At 38.1% G+C, this 14,932-nt stretch overlaps 1 protein-coding gene across 1 annotated transcript in view; it reads left to right on the plus strand.

The window, feature by feature from the left end:
• Positions 1 to 435: 435 nt before the first annotated feature.
• LOC139717592 (nuclear factor NF-kappa-B p105 subunit-like) overlaps positions 436 to 14,932 on the plus strand; it is a 29,493-nt gene continuing 14,996 nt past the window's right edge. The window contains exons 1-5 of the mRNA XM_071629102.1: positions 436 to 674; positions 2,791 to 3,077; positions 7,826 to 7,924; positions 11,926 to 12,074; positions 13,176 to 13,468. Of these exons, the coding sequence (XP_071485203.1) occupies positions 2,886 to 3,077; positions 7,826 to 7,924; positions 11,926 to 12,074; positions 13,176 to 13,468 (733 nt within the window). The 5' untranslated portion in view covers positions 436 to 674; positions 2,791 to 2,885. The remainder of the gene's footprint in view (positions 675 to 2,790; positions 3,078 to 7,825; positions 7,925 to 11,925; positions 12,075 to 13,175; positions 13,469 to 14,932) is intronic.

The following is a 14,932-nucleotide window of genomic DNA, read 5'->3' on the forward strand; positions in this document are numbered from 1 at the left end:
CATTGGAAAATAAGATTGTTTTACCCGTCTATCTATACCAGGAGGAGGATTTTCTCATTTTCGTTGATACATGGAGTGTACTAGTAAAAACATACACATACGTTCCGTGCCTCATGCGATTGACAGCTATAATTACCTTGCCTTGAATCTATACCTTGAATTCACTTAAAAATGACACACCTCCATCTTCACGTAGATCGATTGTACGATTGCGATGTCGACATTTTTTGTATTTAACACGCCTTTTCTTCTTTCAGTGTTTTTTTCCCCCGCCTGATTTTCCTTTCGTCTTTTGGTATTGAGCGCTACCCTATCAATATTTGTATGTTAATTTCAGCACATGTAAAAAGTCCCGAAATTACTGGATGAGTGAGTACGCGTCGCATGTCGTAATTTTCAGGGCTATATATAGATTCTTGCTAACTAGATCCTCAAACTGAGCTTCAAAGAAGGGAATTTTCCCCGACATAATATAGCCACAGGCGTCACAATCATCAGTTTTAGACATCGCTACATGCATCGTGCTTGGAACTTGATAGATAAATTGATAACTGGCTGGTCGTTGATCTTTTCTACCCAAGCAATCTTCGTGTGTGATACACAAAGTGTACGACAATTTTTTAGATTTTCGTTCGGCCCAATCGCAGAGGACTTGCTCGTGTGGTGTTGGTGAGGTGAGATATTTCCTGTTGTATTGCCATTCGTTGCTGTTCCAGCCAGCAGCGTTTAGCTCTATCTGGAGCTTTCCGTCGAAAATTCCAACCAGTTATTATAATTAGATTCTGTAGTGTAGATGTATCTGTTGCGGCAGTGGTTTTCCGTATTCTACGTGTTTATATCAATTGAACTTTGCAATAGTTGACAGAGAGCGTGCAACGCAACGTGTGAGAGCTGAGTACAGTACAGACTAAAATTTACACAGTGTTACCTGGGCATGTGGACCACATGAATGGTCATGGACAGACAGTGGTTCGATGCTAAAAAAGCATGCCTTCAACAACAAGCATTTATTTACTGTTGCATTCTAAACGAGCGTCTAGCCACAAAAACGAGGACATTCTAACCTTCAGACACCTGACCAGATCAGATGATCTAGACTATTATTAATTGTATTGCTCGAGATAAGAGTCACACTATCTTATTCTTATTCTTACTATGGCGTATGGGTTTCTAACTAGTTACTGTAAAAGTGGATATTTTTGTGCGATTAATTTTTCGTGCTCGGCCATGGAATTTAGCGTGTTTTTATTTCCGCATAATCAAGACATCAACTACTGGAACATATATGGCAAGCAAAAATATTTGCGTGCTTTTATTTTCGTGCTAACAACTGTTACACATTAGTTTCTCGTTGGGCGAAATGCGCGAAAATTGCAACATCAACAGCAACACTGCCAAAATTTCCACTTTTACGGTACCAGGGTAGTAGTAGTGTTACCGTTATTTAAATATGCTCCAATCCTCAGTCAGACCTGAAGTTGCAGTTTATGGGCAAGCATTATTGAGTCAGAGAGGTATTGCATGTGGAACAAGGACTGACAAGGTAATACCAGGGTGGATATTTTTTGCACTTATACTTATTAAAGTGCAAGTGCCAAATTTAGATCTATGATGCCTATCATAGAGCACAAGGGTCCTTAGCTTAAATAGTCCAAAAGCTTCAGTATGTTTCTTCAAGGGATTTGAATATGCCAACAAGTCTTGTTCTTTGACTACAAAATACAGAGGGGTTTGTGATGCCAGATTTCACAACCCTCCAGGCATTGCAATACATTAATCTAGGGAAGGACGTTTGTCAGATTTTGTGTACCTTGACCTTGCTTCACACTCACAGGTTGGTCTGAAACGTGAGACCAACTTTAACTTACTGTAGGCATGTTGCAATGTCCTGTGGGGAAAAATATCCCTATATTGTAGAAATACATAAAATTTCTATAATAAGTGCCTGAACATACATGTATTTCATGAACATGCACATTGTACGTACTACAAGGTCTAGAAGAACCTGTCAATAAAGGGCCTGAGCTTAAAAGGGTTCTCTTGATGTTCTCGGATGCCAGCTTCGCCTTGTTTTTCAAAACTTGATCACATTTAATGAGCTAAATTCCAAAGACAAAAATCTTTAACTGGAAAGTTTTGGAGGGTTGTGGATACTTTTAGACTCATTTACAAGTTTCTTCGTGTCAGCGGGTTCTCAGTTTTGGACATGACACTTTATTAATGTCAAACTTTCCTTATGAAATTAGTTACAATGTACATGTAGGTGGGTTATCTGGCTGGACTACACTTAACATTAGTCATTATCAACTGAGGAAATTAAAGGGGAACTCCACTATGTTGTGTTGAGATAATTTCATGGAAAGAGACATGTCAAAAGGCTGTGAAAGTTTCATTCCAAAATCACAATAGAAAAGGAAATAAGTGGATATGGCTCATTACATGTTTTCTGCAATCGGTGCGATTGGTCACAGTCACTAAATTAGATAAAGGTGATGTCATTGTGGAATTAGTTCGATTGTGAGGTATGATACTGATATGTTTCTTTGTAAGTATTGACTCAATTTCACTGTGCTCTAGGTTTTTATATTCCAAACAATTTTAAAGCTTTAGATGTGATGTACTCAGAATGCATATCCTCCTTTAATGTTTGTATAATAGATGGAGGCTGTGTATTGTGCTTAGAACTGACCCTTGAAAGTTGTGCCCAAAATCAGTGAAGGTTACAATACTATGTTCAAAGTAATCACAATCAACATGTCAAACCAATGGTCTCTCTTTTTCTCCTTATAGACAGCATCGACTCTTTCTAGAGTCAAACATCAAGTGCTGTGTAACCTGGGCAGCAGGTGTACTGAATCATATTTGGACCTTGGAAGCATTGCAAGATGGAAGAGAAGTCATCAGACTCGGTCCAGTCAGTGGAAATTCCCAGTGACATGTACAATTTGCTGCAGAATGGTGGGATATCCATGCCTGAAGAATATGATAGCCCGGAACTTATGCAGCTCACTGTATCGCAAGGTCTCCAGGATCAAGAAACAAAACAGCATCTCAAGATTCTCGAACAACCACGGCAGGTAAATACTTTCGGGAAGGAGACAAAGCAGTTGGGATGAAATCAATACTGTATAAGCTGTTATTTTCGCGAGGGTTTAATTTTTGCGAATTTCGCAAATTGCAGTTGGATCGTGAATTTATCAACACGCGAAAATGTAGCCATGCACTAGGTTAATAGTGCATGTTTATGATATCGTCGGTGTCAATTCGTGAAAACAACATTTCGCGAAAATGTTTGTGACCTCGTCGTTCGCGAAAATAACAGAGGCTCTTATACAGTAATTGTAGATGTTGCGTTGTACAGTGTAGATGGAACTTGCTATAAAGAGAGTGGTTGTGATGAGAAGATTTTCCTCACTACAACTAATATCCAAGTACAATGCACATATGGGATTACATACACTACATCATCTGTACAGTGCGTATCCAAAAAAAGGTAATCCAACTTTGGAGGGCTACTATTTTGTAATTGTCGGCTATGGGGAGCGAAATGTTAGTTGTGAGGAAAGGGGAACTCTTCCTCTTTCCATTGATACCTAATTATGTTGACAAACGTTATGCATGACTGAGCACATGAACTTTAGAGACAACAATGACAAATTGCACATTTTCCAAGATTGCGTGTTATTGTGAAGGAACAGTGCATGTCTCACTGCATGGATGAGATCTGTCAATGAAGTTGGTTGAATCATCAGCCAGCGTGCATGACTGCAGGTTAGTGTTTAGGGTTTCTTGTAACCATTTAAGGTTCATACATGTAACCTTCAACATTGCCACGTCATCGATAACTTGGTCCTTCCCGCAAAGGCTAAACCATTATCCATTTTCTCTCTTCATGTTTACGACATGGTTTGTCGCGAGCTATGTGTTGAACATGAACAGAGGAAAATGGAGTGTGTGGGTTGTCCTCTGTGGGAGTGACCGAATTATCGGACAGGTGGCCATGTTAATTGTGAGGAAAGGGGACCATAAAATGTTAGGGGAAATCTTAACCCGTTGAGGACGAGTCCCGAGTATACTCAGGCAAGCGTCTATGGGAAATGCGTGTTGTAGCAAAATCAAACTGTCATCAACGGGTTAAACACAAACCCTAAACACAAACTTGCATTCGTACAGGCTGGCCTATTTTGAAACTTTCATTGACAGATCTCATCCATGCAGTGAGAATGCATTGTTCCTTCACAATAACATGCAAACTTGGAAAAAGTGCAATTTGTCATTGATGTTTTTAAAGTTCAGGAGTTCACTCAAGCATGACATTTGTCAACATCATTAGGTACCTGTGGAAAGAGGAAGAGTTCCCCTTTCCTCACAACTAACATTGCACTCTCCATAGCTGACAATTATGAGTTAGTAGCCCTCCAAAGTTGGATTACCTTTTTTTGATATGCACTGTATAATATAATACATAAATCATGTGTTATTGCTGCATCACTCTGCTGTACTTCCCATACAATAGCTGGGGATGTGTTATAGCCTGTGTTTCTGTTTTGATTCATATCATATAGCCATATTTTTAGTGATAAAAGAGGCACTTCTTGATGCCTTCTCTCTCCATCATAACATGTACCGAACCACAATGCTGTGTGCTTTAAAAAGGTTTAAAAAGGTTTAGCAAGCTGCTGTATAGCATAAGATAAGCAACATTCTGACATGCACATTATGTCTTTAGAATTAGAGAGAGAAGAAAGTGGTGTCATAGAAGAACTGTGTATTTGTATTCTAGTATGTGATTCTACCAGAGCACAGAACTCTCTCAACACAATGCAGTAGCTTGAACAGAGAAGCAAAGAATGCAAGGTGCAACTACAGTATTCCTTGTGTGTAGAACAATGGGAGCACTGCAGTGTTCCTTGAAATGTTTGCACAGAAAGATATTTTGCTTATCATACTGATAGAGCATTGCCATGCTCTTTGTTTTGTGGGCAAATATTTTTGCTCACTACAGCCGAGTGTTGTCACAAAATTACCTATCTTAGATGCAATTTGAGACTGTGATTCTCAGAGGGATGGTATAGTATTGGTTGAGGTGAGGATTCAGCTTAAAACCTTTCGCAAGATACATACGCTGTACTTACAAACCACTTTATAATAACGTTATAGAGCATACAATTCTAGAGGAACTCAAAGTTTATTTGGTGAAAATCAGTTTTGAAATGGCAGAGATATCAACAACAACAAAAAACAAAACAAAACACCAAAGTAAAATAAAGCAATTACTAGAATGTCTTGGTATGGGCAATACCCCACTCCCAAGTTTGCTTCTGCAGTTTTTTTTTGTTTTTGTTTTTTTCATACTGGCACATGTGCTTTGAAGGAGAGACACTTCATCTCCCCTGCCCCCTAAAAAAAAAACCAACAACAGTAACAACAAATAACAATGACAAACACACAAACAAACAGAAATCAGCAATCCAATGTAACAAAACTATGTGTTCACTCTCTAAACATCCTGTAGGGGAAGTTTTGACGACAATTCTTACAGCAGGAAAGTTTCCAGAAAAGTTTGTTTGAGCATTGTACAGTGTACGAAAATGTGACCGGAAGATTTCTACTTTCACATCATTCATAAACTCTCCATCGCATAACATCCTTTTTAGCAACATGGGGAAATTGCAGAGGTCTTCTCGTAGTTACAACAATGCATTATTTTTTTCTTTTCAATCACAAATCATAACTGAAAGTGAATCTGCCGTGCTTTAAACTGCTAGAATATGAACATCACCCTTTATATTTGGACAGAATTTTGTCATTCCAGTTTATAACATGCTGCAGAGTTTACCTTGCAAATCAATCAGTGATACATAAGGAGAAAAAAAGAAGGATTTCTGTCCAGCACATTGTGATAGAAGGCTTTTGTACATGTACGTGGTAGACAACACGAGACAGATGAGATATGAGATGTGGCAGGTACCTTTTCTTGGAAGAAAAATAATAAAGCCACCTCCAAATTCATTGATAGATGTGGAGTGATATCACACAGTACTTTAGATTCCTAAGATGATCTTTTAGTTTCACTACCCTGTCATTGAAATGTGCCTTGCATACATATCTACACAAGTGTGTGTGGGAACTGATATCCTTTGTCAATACAGCATGTGTAATATTTGTAGCATTTGTAATATTGTGTGGGTTCATCAAAGTAATTTTAGTGCAGCTACCTTCAGCTTTTCATGTAAACTCTAGTTACTCTGCAGGAATAAAAAAAACCAAAAAACAAATAGCTATAGCATTGGGATTTCATTCATACATTTTATGTGGCTCCAATTTTTGTACCTTACAGTGTAGAAAATATTCTGTATGCATTACAAATTATCAGTTCTCTGGCTTCTAACAATTGTATAAAATGCAAAATTCATTTCATGAAATATGCCAAAACTATCATTCTACATTATACTGATTGGTACACATGTATGTGTTAACCTTCTGCTAAAATACAAACTGTTTACCCATAACTGTCGCACACAAAAAGTTCTAGTGATTAGGCTTATGATCTAATTACTGATGTGTGTACTTTAATTCTTCATATTATATTGCAATGAAAGCACATGGGTACTATACAACATGTTACACCAAGTATATCTTGCACAAATCATTAAGTGCTTGTTTTCTGTATGGAGAAAGTTTGACCTTGGAAGAGATATGATACTCAGTCAGAAAATTATATTTAGATTGAACTTATTAAAATTTGACCAGCAGCCCAACTGTCTGTAAGACTGCAAAGAGGATCTATGATATTGTGATTCAGTTAGTTGCAAGCAGTTGAAAGTTTACAACATTAATTATTATTTGGTCACACTAAACCTATGTCAGTTCAAAGCCTCACCCATGCTGTTCTACATGTACGATGTACAGCTTGTAGTTCTACCATGGTTGGCAAGTACAGTCAAACCTGTCTTTATAAGCTCGGTCACCCATGGGAAATGAAAAGAGTGGCCAGGTTCTCCAACAAAATTGTATGACATAAGTAATGATGTGTACTTATGATAGGACTGAGTTTATAATAGCAATGTTTTGTAGGAATGAACAATGCCCTTATTGATTGTTTCATTGCATATTAACATGCTTACAAGAGGCAATCTTTTCACAAATGCATTATTATGCCTGAATGGTGGGTGAATGCAGTGATGCTGATCAAGAACTGTTCGCCATGCATGACCAGCATGACTGCAATCAGTAAAAAAATAAAAAATTAAAAAAAAAAGATAAATCTGCATTATTGGCTGGCTGCGGCTCCGCATTGGTCTGTGGTTGCTGTATACAGTTGAAAATCTACCACAAGGTATGAAATATGGTAGCTGCTGACTGGTTTAGACAGGTACACTTGTAGATCCTCTGCACAGGGTCTTAAACATTGCTTTTCTCTGGTGGGGGGGGGGGGCATTTTTTTTTAGCCACATGCAGCAGGTGGCTTTTTAGTATCATTTCCCCTGCCTTCTGAAAGAGGCAAGTCACGTGTTCTTTTACTATGCAAGGAGAGTGAAAATACGCTTAATTTTCTTATTTTTATCATTCTACACATATGTGACGTCTCAAGCTGTCATAGAAGTCTTCTCATCGTGCGATAGTAGCACTGAAACTTTGAAAATTCATACAGTAGCTTTTGAACGGATTGCCCAATTTTCCTCAAACTTTCACGGATGTGCTCTATTGATATTGCTGCATTTTCTCAATTCTCATTATGAAGGTGAGCTTGTCCTTCAAATCTTTAAATTGATTGCTATTTGTGTTTGATGCGGTTATCATTTATCTTAATTTGACTTCATAGCGAGGATTCCGATTCAGGTATGGATGTGAAGGTCCATCTCATGGAGGATTACCCGGTAGTAACAGCCAGAGAGGAAAGAAGTCCTTCCCATCAGTAGAGGTAAGTAACTCGCCCGCAATTTCTCATCATACCATAGGTCGTAGCAAGATTGTCTGCATTGTATGCGTCAGACTGAAAGAGTCTTCCTCATGCTGGATCAGTTTCAAGATTAAAGAGGACGTCTTAACCAGCCATAAGTGTGACAGGTTGTGATCTCCTTTGCTTCTCTCTATCATTACGTCATTGTGCTCAAGATTGACAATGTATGCCTGCAAAGATGTTGAAACTACAGCATTTGGACCTCTGCGATAATACTGTTACGAGTACGACAATCTGAAAAGTCTGTTTTTCACTGAGTGCTGCTGACCCACCATACTTTCAAAGCAACTCACCCAAACTCCAACACCATTCCACATTCATCTTGAAAGCAATTCCTAGTAATTCCAAAAACCACATAATACTGTAAAAGTGGACATTTTCACAGTGTTGAAATTTTCGTGCATTTCGTGCATCCAGAAACTAGCTCAAAAATAAAAGCACGCAAATATTTTTGCCTGCTACATGTTCCAGTAGTTGATGTTTTGATTCCGTGGAATTAAAAACATGTGAAACTCTTCTTGCCCAGCTGAGCGTGAAAAATTAGGCATGCGAAAATATCCACTTTAACAGTAATCTATCATCCTACTTCTCAAGGTACTGGCTATCTACTCATACAAATGGGTGCTATCCCTACCCTCTAACAATGAGAATACAGTACTCCTATGCAATATGACCATTATTATTTACAAACTGCTGGGTAAAGATTCTAAAGTTTGGAGTTTCTGCGTGGTATTTGTGAGAATATGCCTCTCACATGGCTCATTACACCTCAGTGAATCATCTCTTTTAGTAGCATTTTAGCGAAGATTTATCTGTGAGGTATTGAGCATTACAAAGTCTTCCACGTTTCCGTACCCACCCCCAGCGTGCAAACACGGAGATATTTACTTTCTATATTCATCCCTATTGAGCGGTAGGAAATTCCCGGGGAGAACCCTGCATCAACCCTTGAAATGTCACATTGATTTTCCCTTACCTCTGAAAGAGTGCTTTGTTTGTGTTTTCCTCCAGTTGGCATACCTAACTGTCATGGTGGCTTTTCAATAATAGGGAATTATTTTAGCATTATCATTTCAGCAGTATTTTGAAGGTACATTGTACATACACACAGTTCCCATTGGGACAGTAGAGCAGGGTTTATTTAGATTCACAATAGATGTACTTTCAAAATAACTTCTCAGTAATACGCATAAATGCTTTTTCATGTAGATACACTGTACACGTACAGCCTGTATCTTGAACATTATTATTAAGCAAAAAAAAAAAAAAAAAAAAAGAAGGAGGAGGAGGAGGAGAAACACCTTATTTTGTACATACATGTACATGTAACACTCAAAACAGTCTGTAACGTTTGTTTTTTAAAAATTCTGTGGAGCAGACTTGGTTTAAAGGCCTTACAAAGTGTAGAAAGATCTTCCTTTGCTTTTTGCCTTCATCAATGCTGTTACATGTACAAGTACTTGTAGTTTGCACCACTCCGTAGTATCCATTAATAGGAAATGTTACAAATTTACAATTGCCTTATTAAAACATGAACAATACATATGATGTAGTATCATTGCATCTCAGATGCATGTGTGCCATGAAAGATGTTAAGTGATTCGTTTGCTCCTTCTTTTTTCTTGTACAATTGCATCTACAAGTTGTATTTTCTAATTAATACATTGTCTTACATGTACACTCAGTATGTAAATGATTTATGCACAAGGAAGTTATAAACTGTAGTTTTTGTTAGCGTGATGGAAAATAATGAAACTGAAACTTTTCGGGTTTATGAATGAACATGTGTTTAATCGCTATTGCGTGCAATCCAGCTCGCTGTCAAAATGACGCACATGTACACATTCTGCTTGTACAGCAAATGTTCTCGTGATGTTCTTGTGGGGGATGCTAAATATGTACACTGTAGTACTCTAAGATCACACATTTCACACTATTGCTAAAACTCAAATTAAAGTTACTTAGAGTCATGGTCAAGTACAGTACTTCCACTTTTAGATGATAATTCATTGAGAGAACACTGGAGAAACTGCCTCGCTGTATAAACACTTGAACTGTGATGTTGAAGATTATTGCAAAAGACCAGAATGTTGATAAGAGAGAGGAATCTTGAAAATGCCTTTTCCTGCAAATGCCATGGTCTGCTCACAATGTAACTTTGTTCTTGACTGTTGTGCAGTCATGCTTACTTTTCAGTATAAAATGTGAATATATAACTACTTTGTACCACAGATTCCTGAATGTTTTTAGATCAACTATACACTGGGGTAATGAGGATAATACATTCATTAGTAAAATGCATATCTTGCTGCTTGTGTTCAAAGTGATCAAAAAGAAAAACAAAGCAGTAGAAGGTGAAGAGGAAGTGTAGGATTTTAGAGGAAGATTAAAGAAAAGACAAAGAACCTTTGCATGCCCTGCTATCAATTTACAGTGTGTAATAGTAGAGCCGCAGATGTGTGTCAGCGTCCTCTTACGTATACCATAGATGTGTTACATGCAAGTACAGAAATCACAACCAAATGAGGTGGATTTCTATTTTGGGGGTTTGATTGTACTGAATCAAAACTTATCATGTGATAACAACGTCTTCGTGCCCCCGCGCGGAAGGGTGCCGGAAGTATCTGGAATACACTGGCATACATACATTGTACACTTTGTTTGGGTTGCTTACAAGTCTGTCTGTCTGTCTATCAGTTTATCCATCCGTCTCTACATCCGTCCCACAATTTGTTTTACATTTTAAGAAAATAAGGTTCCATGGGTTCGCTTGTTGCCTGGCCATTGGCCTCATGAGGGGTAGATGCACTGATTAGATTAGGGGCAAGATCCATTGAGGTCAAAGTTCACTTACATTGTAAGTTTGGCTTGATATTGCATTTTCTGCTGTACTGTAACTTCTAGGAATGTCAGGAGGTAATACAGCTGTATAATGTGATGGTAGGGTAGAAATAGACAAGCATGTACACACACAATTATTTAGAACTATTAAACGATATTGTTAAAAGGTAAAAGGTTGAGGTTGGCAAAAAAAGCTATATCTGAATGATACATACCAGCCATTCTTTCACTGAGGAATAAGATCCATTGGTGATTTACAAGTAAGTTTGTGAACAGGGTTGAAATGAATTGACAATCATTTGCATGAAAATCACAACCAATGGAAAAAGCTTTTGGTTGAAGATCACTATTCTTTATTTAGAAATTTCTTCTTTTTTTTTAAGCCGTAACTTCAGCTTGCAATGTCTAATAGTAGTATTATCAAGTTTGGTGTGATGGATAAAATGAATTAAGATTTTTTTTTTTCATTATGCAGACTGGATATTCAAAGGTTAATTGTTAGTCAGTGGTTAATATTGATAAGCTACATCAAAATAAAAGTCAAGAGTCATGTACATGCTTACAGCAAATGTACATTGTACTTATAGTGATTGTATGAGAAGTGGAAGCATCCCAATCAACTGGGTGCAGAAGTGTGAATCTAGCTATCTTTTCCATTCACATGAAAATAAGTAACTTTGCTTTTACTAGCCTTTACCTGCCTCTACCAGTTGGATATGTCATTGTGGGTAATAGTGTCCTAGAACATTGCAAAAGTAATTGAAAATGCTGTATTACCAGTTCATTTCATTGAATTTCATTTAATTTCCAACACACAACATTTACATACAATACTGCAACAAAGAAAAATACTGTGAATTGATAATAAATACAGTGGCCTCTCTGAATTTGTCATACTGAATTGAAATTAAGATTGTGGAAATATGAGTTGCAGTCAGACATAAGTTGGGATGTGACTGTAGGATTGTAATGACTGATCCCATGTCCATCAAAACAGGTAAGTCAAACCTGAGAAATATAATACATAAAGATACATGTATACAGTTGGATACACCTGTAATCAGCTGAGTATAAATGCATAAATTTCTTTCGTTTTCTCATAAATTTGTTTTCCTTGACAGATATGTAACTACAAGGGGTCCGCTCGAATTGTCGTCTCTCTGGTTACTAATGAGGACACCCCTCGGCCCCATGCACACTCTCTGGTTGGTAAACACTGTAGGGATGGGCTGTGCACAGTACAAGTTGGCCCAAAAGACATGACTGCCAGGTGAGCTATCTGTCATATATACCTACATACTGTGTCACTACCTCTGTGATTTTGTTTATACTGTATAATACTAACATTTTACGTATGCATACATGTAGCTTTTACAACATGAACTTACAACTCACACTTACATGTAACAGACAGGGAAGGAGGCAGTAACATTTAACTGGTGTCAGCATGCATCTGTTCAATAGTATACAAATAATGACTGCTATGAGGGGCAGAGTTAAAATTATGGGCCCGAGGTGATGTGAAAACCGTAACCATGCCCGAAGCGAAGCTGAGGGCATGGTTATGGTTTTCACATCACCGAGGGCCTACATAATTTTATCTGTGCCCCGAATATCAAACAGTCATTATTTGTTTTATATACCGAAAATATAGATTCCGAAATATAGATACCGAAAATATAGATTCTAGTCTCTTTTACAGCACTTGTAAGTTGTAATCAATGCTGATCGACAGCGCGGCGGTCGTACGTACATGTATCATTGGTGCATACATGACAATGTGATCATCTATGTCTACACAGTGTATGTAGTGACGTTGCGAGTTGCGACTGTCTCCAAACCAGTCCGCTAATCTCTTTTACAGCACGCTGATCGAATGCGCGGCGGGCGTATCATTCGTGCGTACATATGAGCGATCTATGTGTACGGTGTCGCTACTGTCTCTAAAACCTATTTACTAACTGTGCCCGGGCCCCGGTCTCAGTAACTAAAAAATAGGGCACAGCTATTTTCATGACTCCCCTTTTAACCAATCAGATGAGAGGATTCTAGAAATGAGGTATATAATGCATATTATGATGTGCTAGTGTTTTGGGAGTCCTCAACTGTAATCAAGAACTGCCACAGAGCTCAAATGAAATTGGTACACTCTTTATAGTCTATTCCCTTCATTTGCAGCCATGTTTCCCTGTTGTATGGTTTCACAGTCCTGTTAGATTGCATTCTTTTGTTCTCTTTGAGAACAGGGTTTACCGGGAGTAGAATAAAGAAGTACACATAAATAATTTTTCTGATTGTCAGAGTACAATTGGTAAGTTCACCCAAAGTGATAACATACAACTAAAATGTTATGTATCTGCAATTTTTGCAGTTTCCCGAACCTTGGTATCTTGCACGTGACACGGAAAGATGTGGTGCCGACGCTGAAGCGACGTATTCTGGACCAGCACCGACTCTACAACTCTCTGATGAGGGACGGGCAGGGTATGCCAGCATCTGTAGTGGATCCCTCAGATGCAGAGGTTGAGAAGAAGGCACGCGAGATGGCAAAAGACATGGACCTTAGTGTGGTCAGACTCTGCTTTCAGACCTACCTACCGGACAGCAACGGTCACTTCACGCAGCCCTTGGACCCGGTCATTTCAGTACCTGTCTTCGACAGCAGTAAGTCACCCTAAAGTCCTCTATTTGCCATTCTCCTCCCTGATGATATCTTTCCTCTACTGATCCCAACACTGCAACAGCAATTTTTATGCCTCCGCCACAAAGTGGTGCCAGAGGCATTATGTTTTCGGGTTATCCGTCCGTCTGTCCTTCCGTCCGTCCGTCCTTCCATCCGTCCGTAATGAATTTTGTGGCAAGCGTAACTAAATAACCTTTTGAGGTATCCTAATGAAACTTGGCATGTATGTGTATTAGGGGGTGAAGTTGTGCCTATCAACTTTTGGGTGCACATGCTCAAGGTCAAAGGTCAAAAGGTCAAGGTCATATACATAAAATTAACTATTTCCACCATATCTCTGCAATGCCTGAAGATATTTTCTTGAAACTTAGTGTATTCATGTATTACCCAATTAAGATTCTCTGGTGAAAGTTTGGGGTCATGAGGTCAAAGGTCAAAAGTCAAAAGGTCAAGTGAAAATATTAAAACTTCACTTTTTTCTCTGTACCTTGGAAATTGTTCGAGGTATCTTCATGGAACATACATGTACTGACTGGCAGTGATTATCTAGACAATTTAGGGTTCATGGGGTCAAAGGTCAGGGGTCAAAGGTCAAGGGCAACACTTCAAAATTTTACAATTTCCCTCATGTTTATGCAATGCCAGCAGGATTATTTTTTTTTACACTTGGTATATGCATGTATAACCTAATAGAGATTCTCTGGAAATTTTTTTTTTTTTTTTTACCTCGAAGGTCAAAAGGTCAAAGATCAAGTGAAAGTACTGAACTAAGTTTTTTCCTTCATATCTCGGAAGTGGCTCAAGTTATCTTTAAACTTTCTACATATTATGCATGTTCTGCCTGACAGTGATAATCTTATGAATTTTATTTAGGGTCAAAGGCCAGATGAAAATGGTAACAATTTACTATTCAATACAGAAATTGCACTTTTTCTCCATACCTTGGAAATTACTCAATGCATAAATGTATGAATTGGTCAAAGTCAGTTAAAGTCCTTAAATCCAAAATCATACATGCTCTCCTATTCATCCAATTCAACCTAGGTCAAGGAAGGTGAACATTCAACACATTTGTGACAAACTTGTCATTTTGATATTTAGCCAATTTTGTGAAAATGTAATCACACATTGTCCACATGTACTATCTAGACCTATAAGGAGAATCATGCATCATGGCGGAGGCATACCAGTCGCCATAGCGACATTTCTAGTTTTCCTTGTTGTAGTATTTTTTGAATAGTATCATGTCATGTGACCTTACTCAAATTACTTCCCAATATACAGTATAATAAGAGAAGTGGAAATACAATGTATTTCGTCAATTGTGTGGACCGTATTCCCAAGTTACCACCAGGCTATTTTCAATATTTGGAGTGTCCTTGTCAAGTAATATGTTGTCTGATGAATTCTAATCTAACAGAAACATTCCCTGTGTAATTCATTTA

The sequence above is a fragment of the Diadema antillarum genome, unplaced genomic scaffold (genome assembly GCF_040938485.1).
Source record: "Diadema antillarum isolate AM-2024a unplaced genomic scaffold, OU_Dant_1.0 scf00000077, whole genome shotgun sequence".
Classification (NCBI taxonomy): Eukaryota; Metazoa; Echinodermata; class Echinoidea; order Diadematoida; family Diadematidae; genus Diadema; species Diadema antillarum.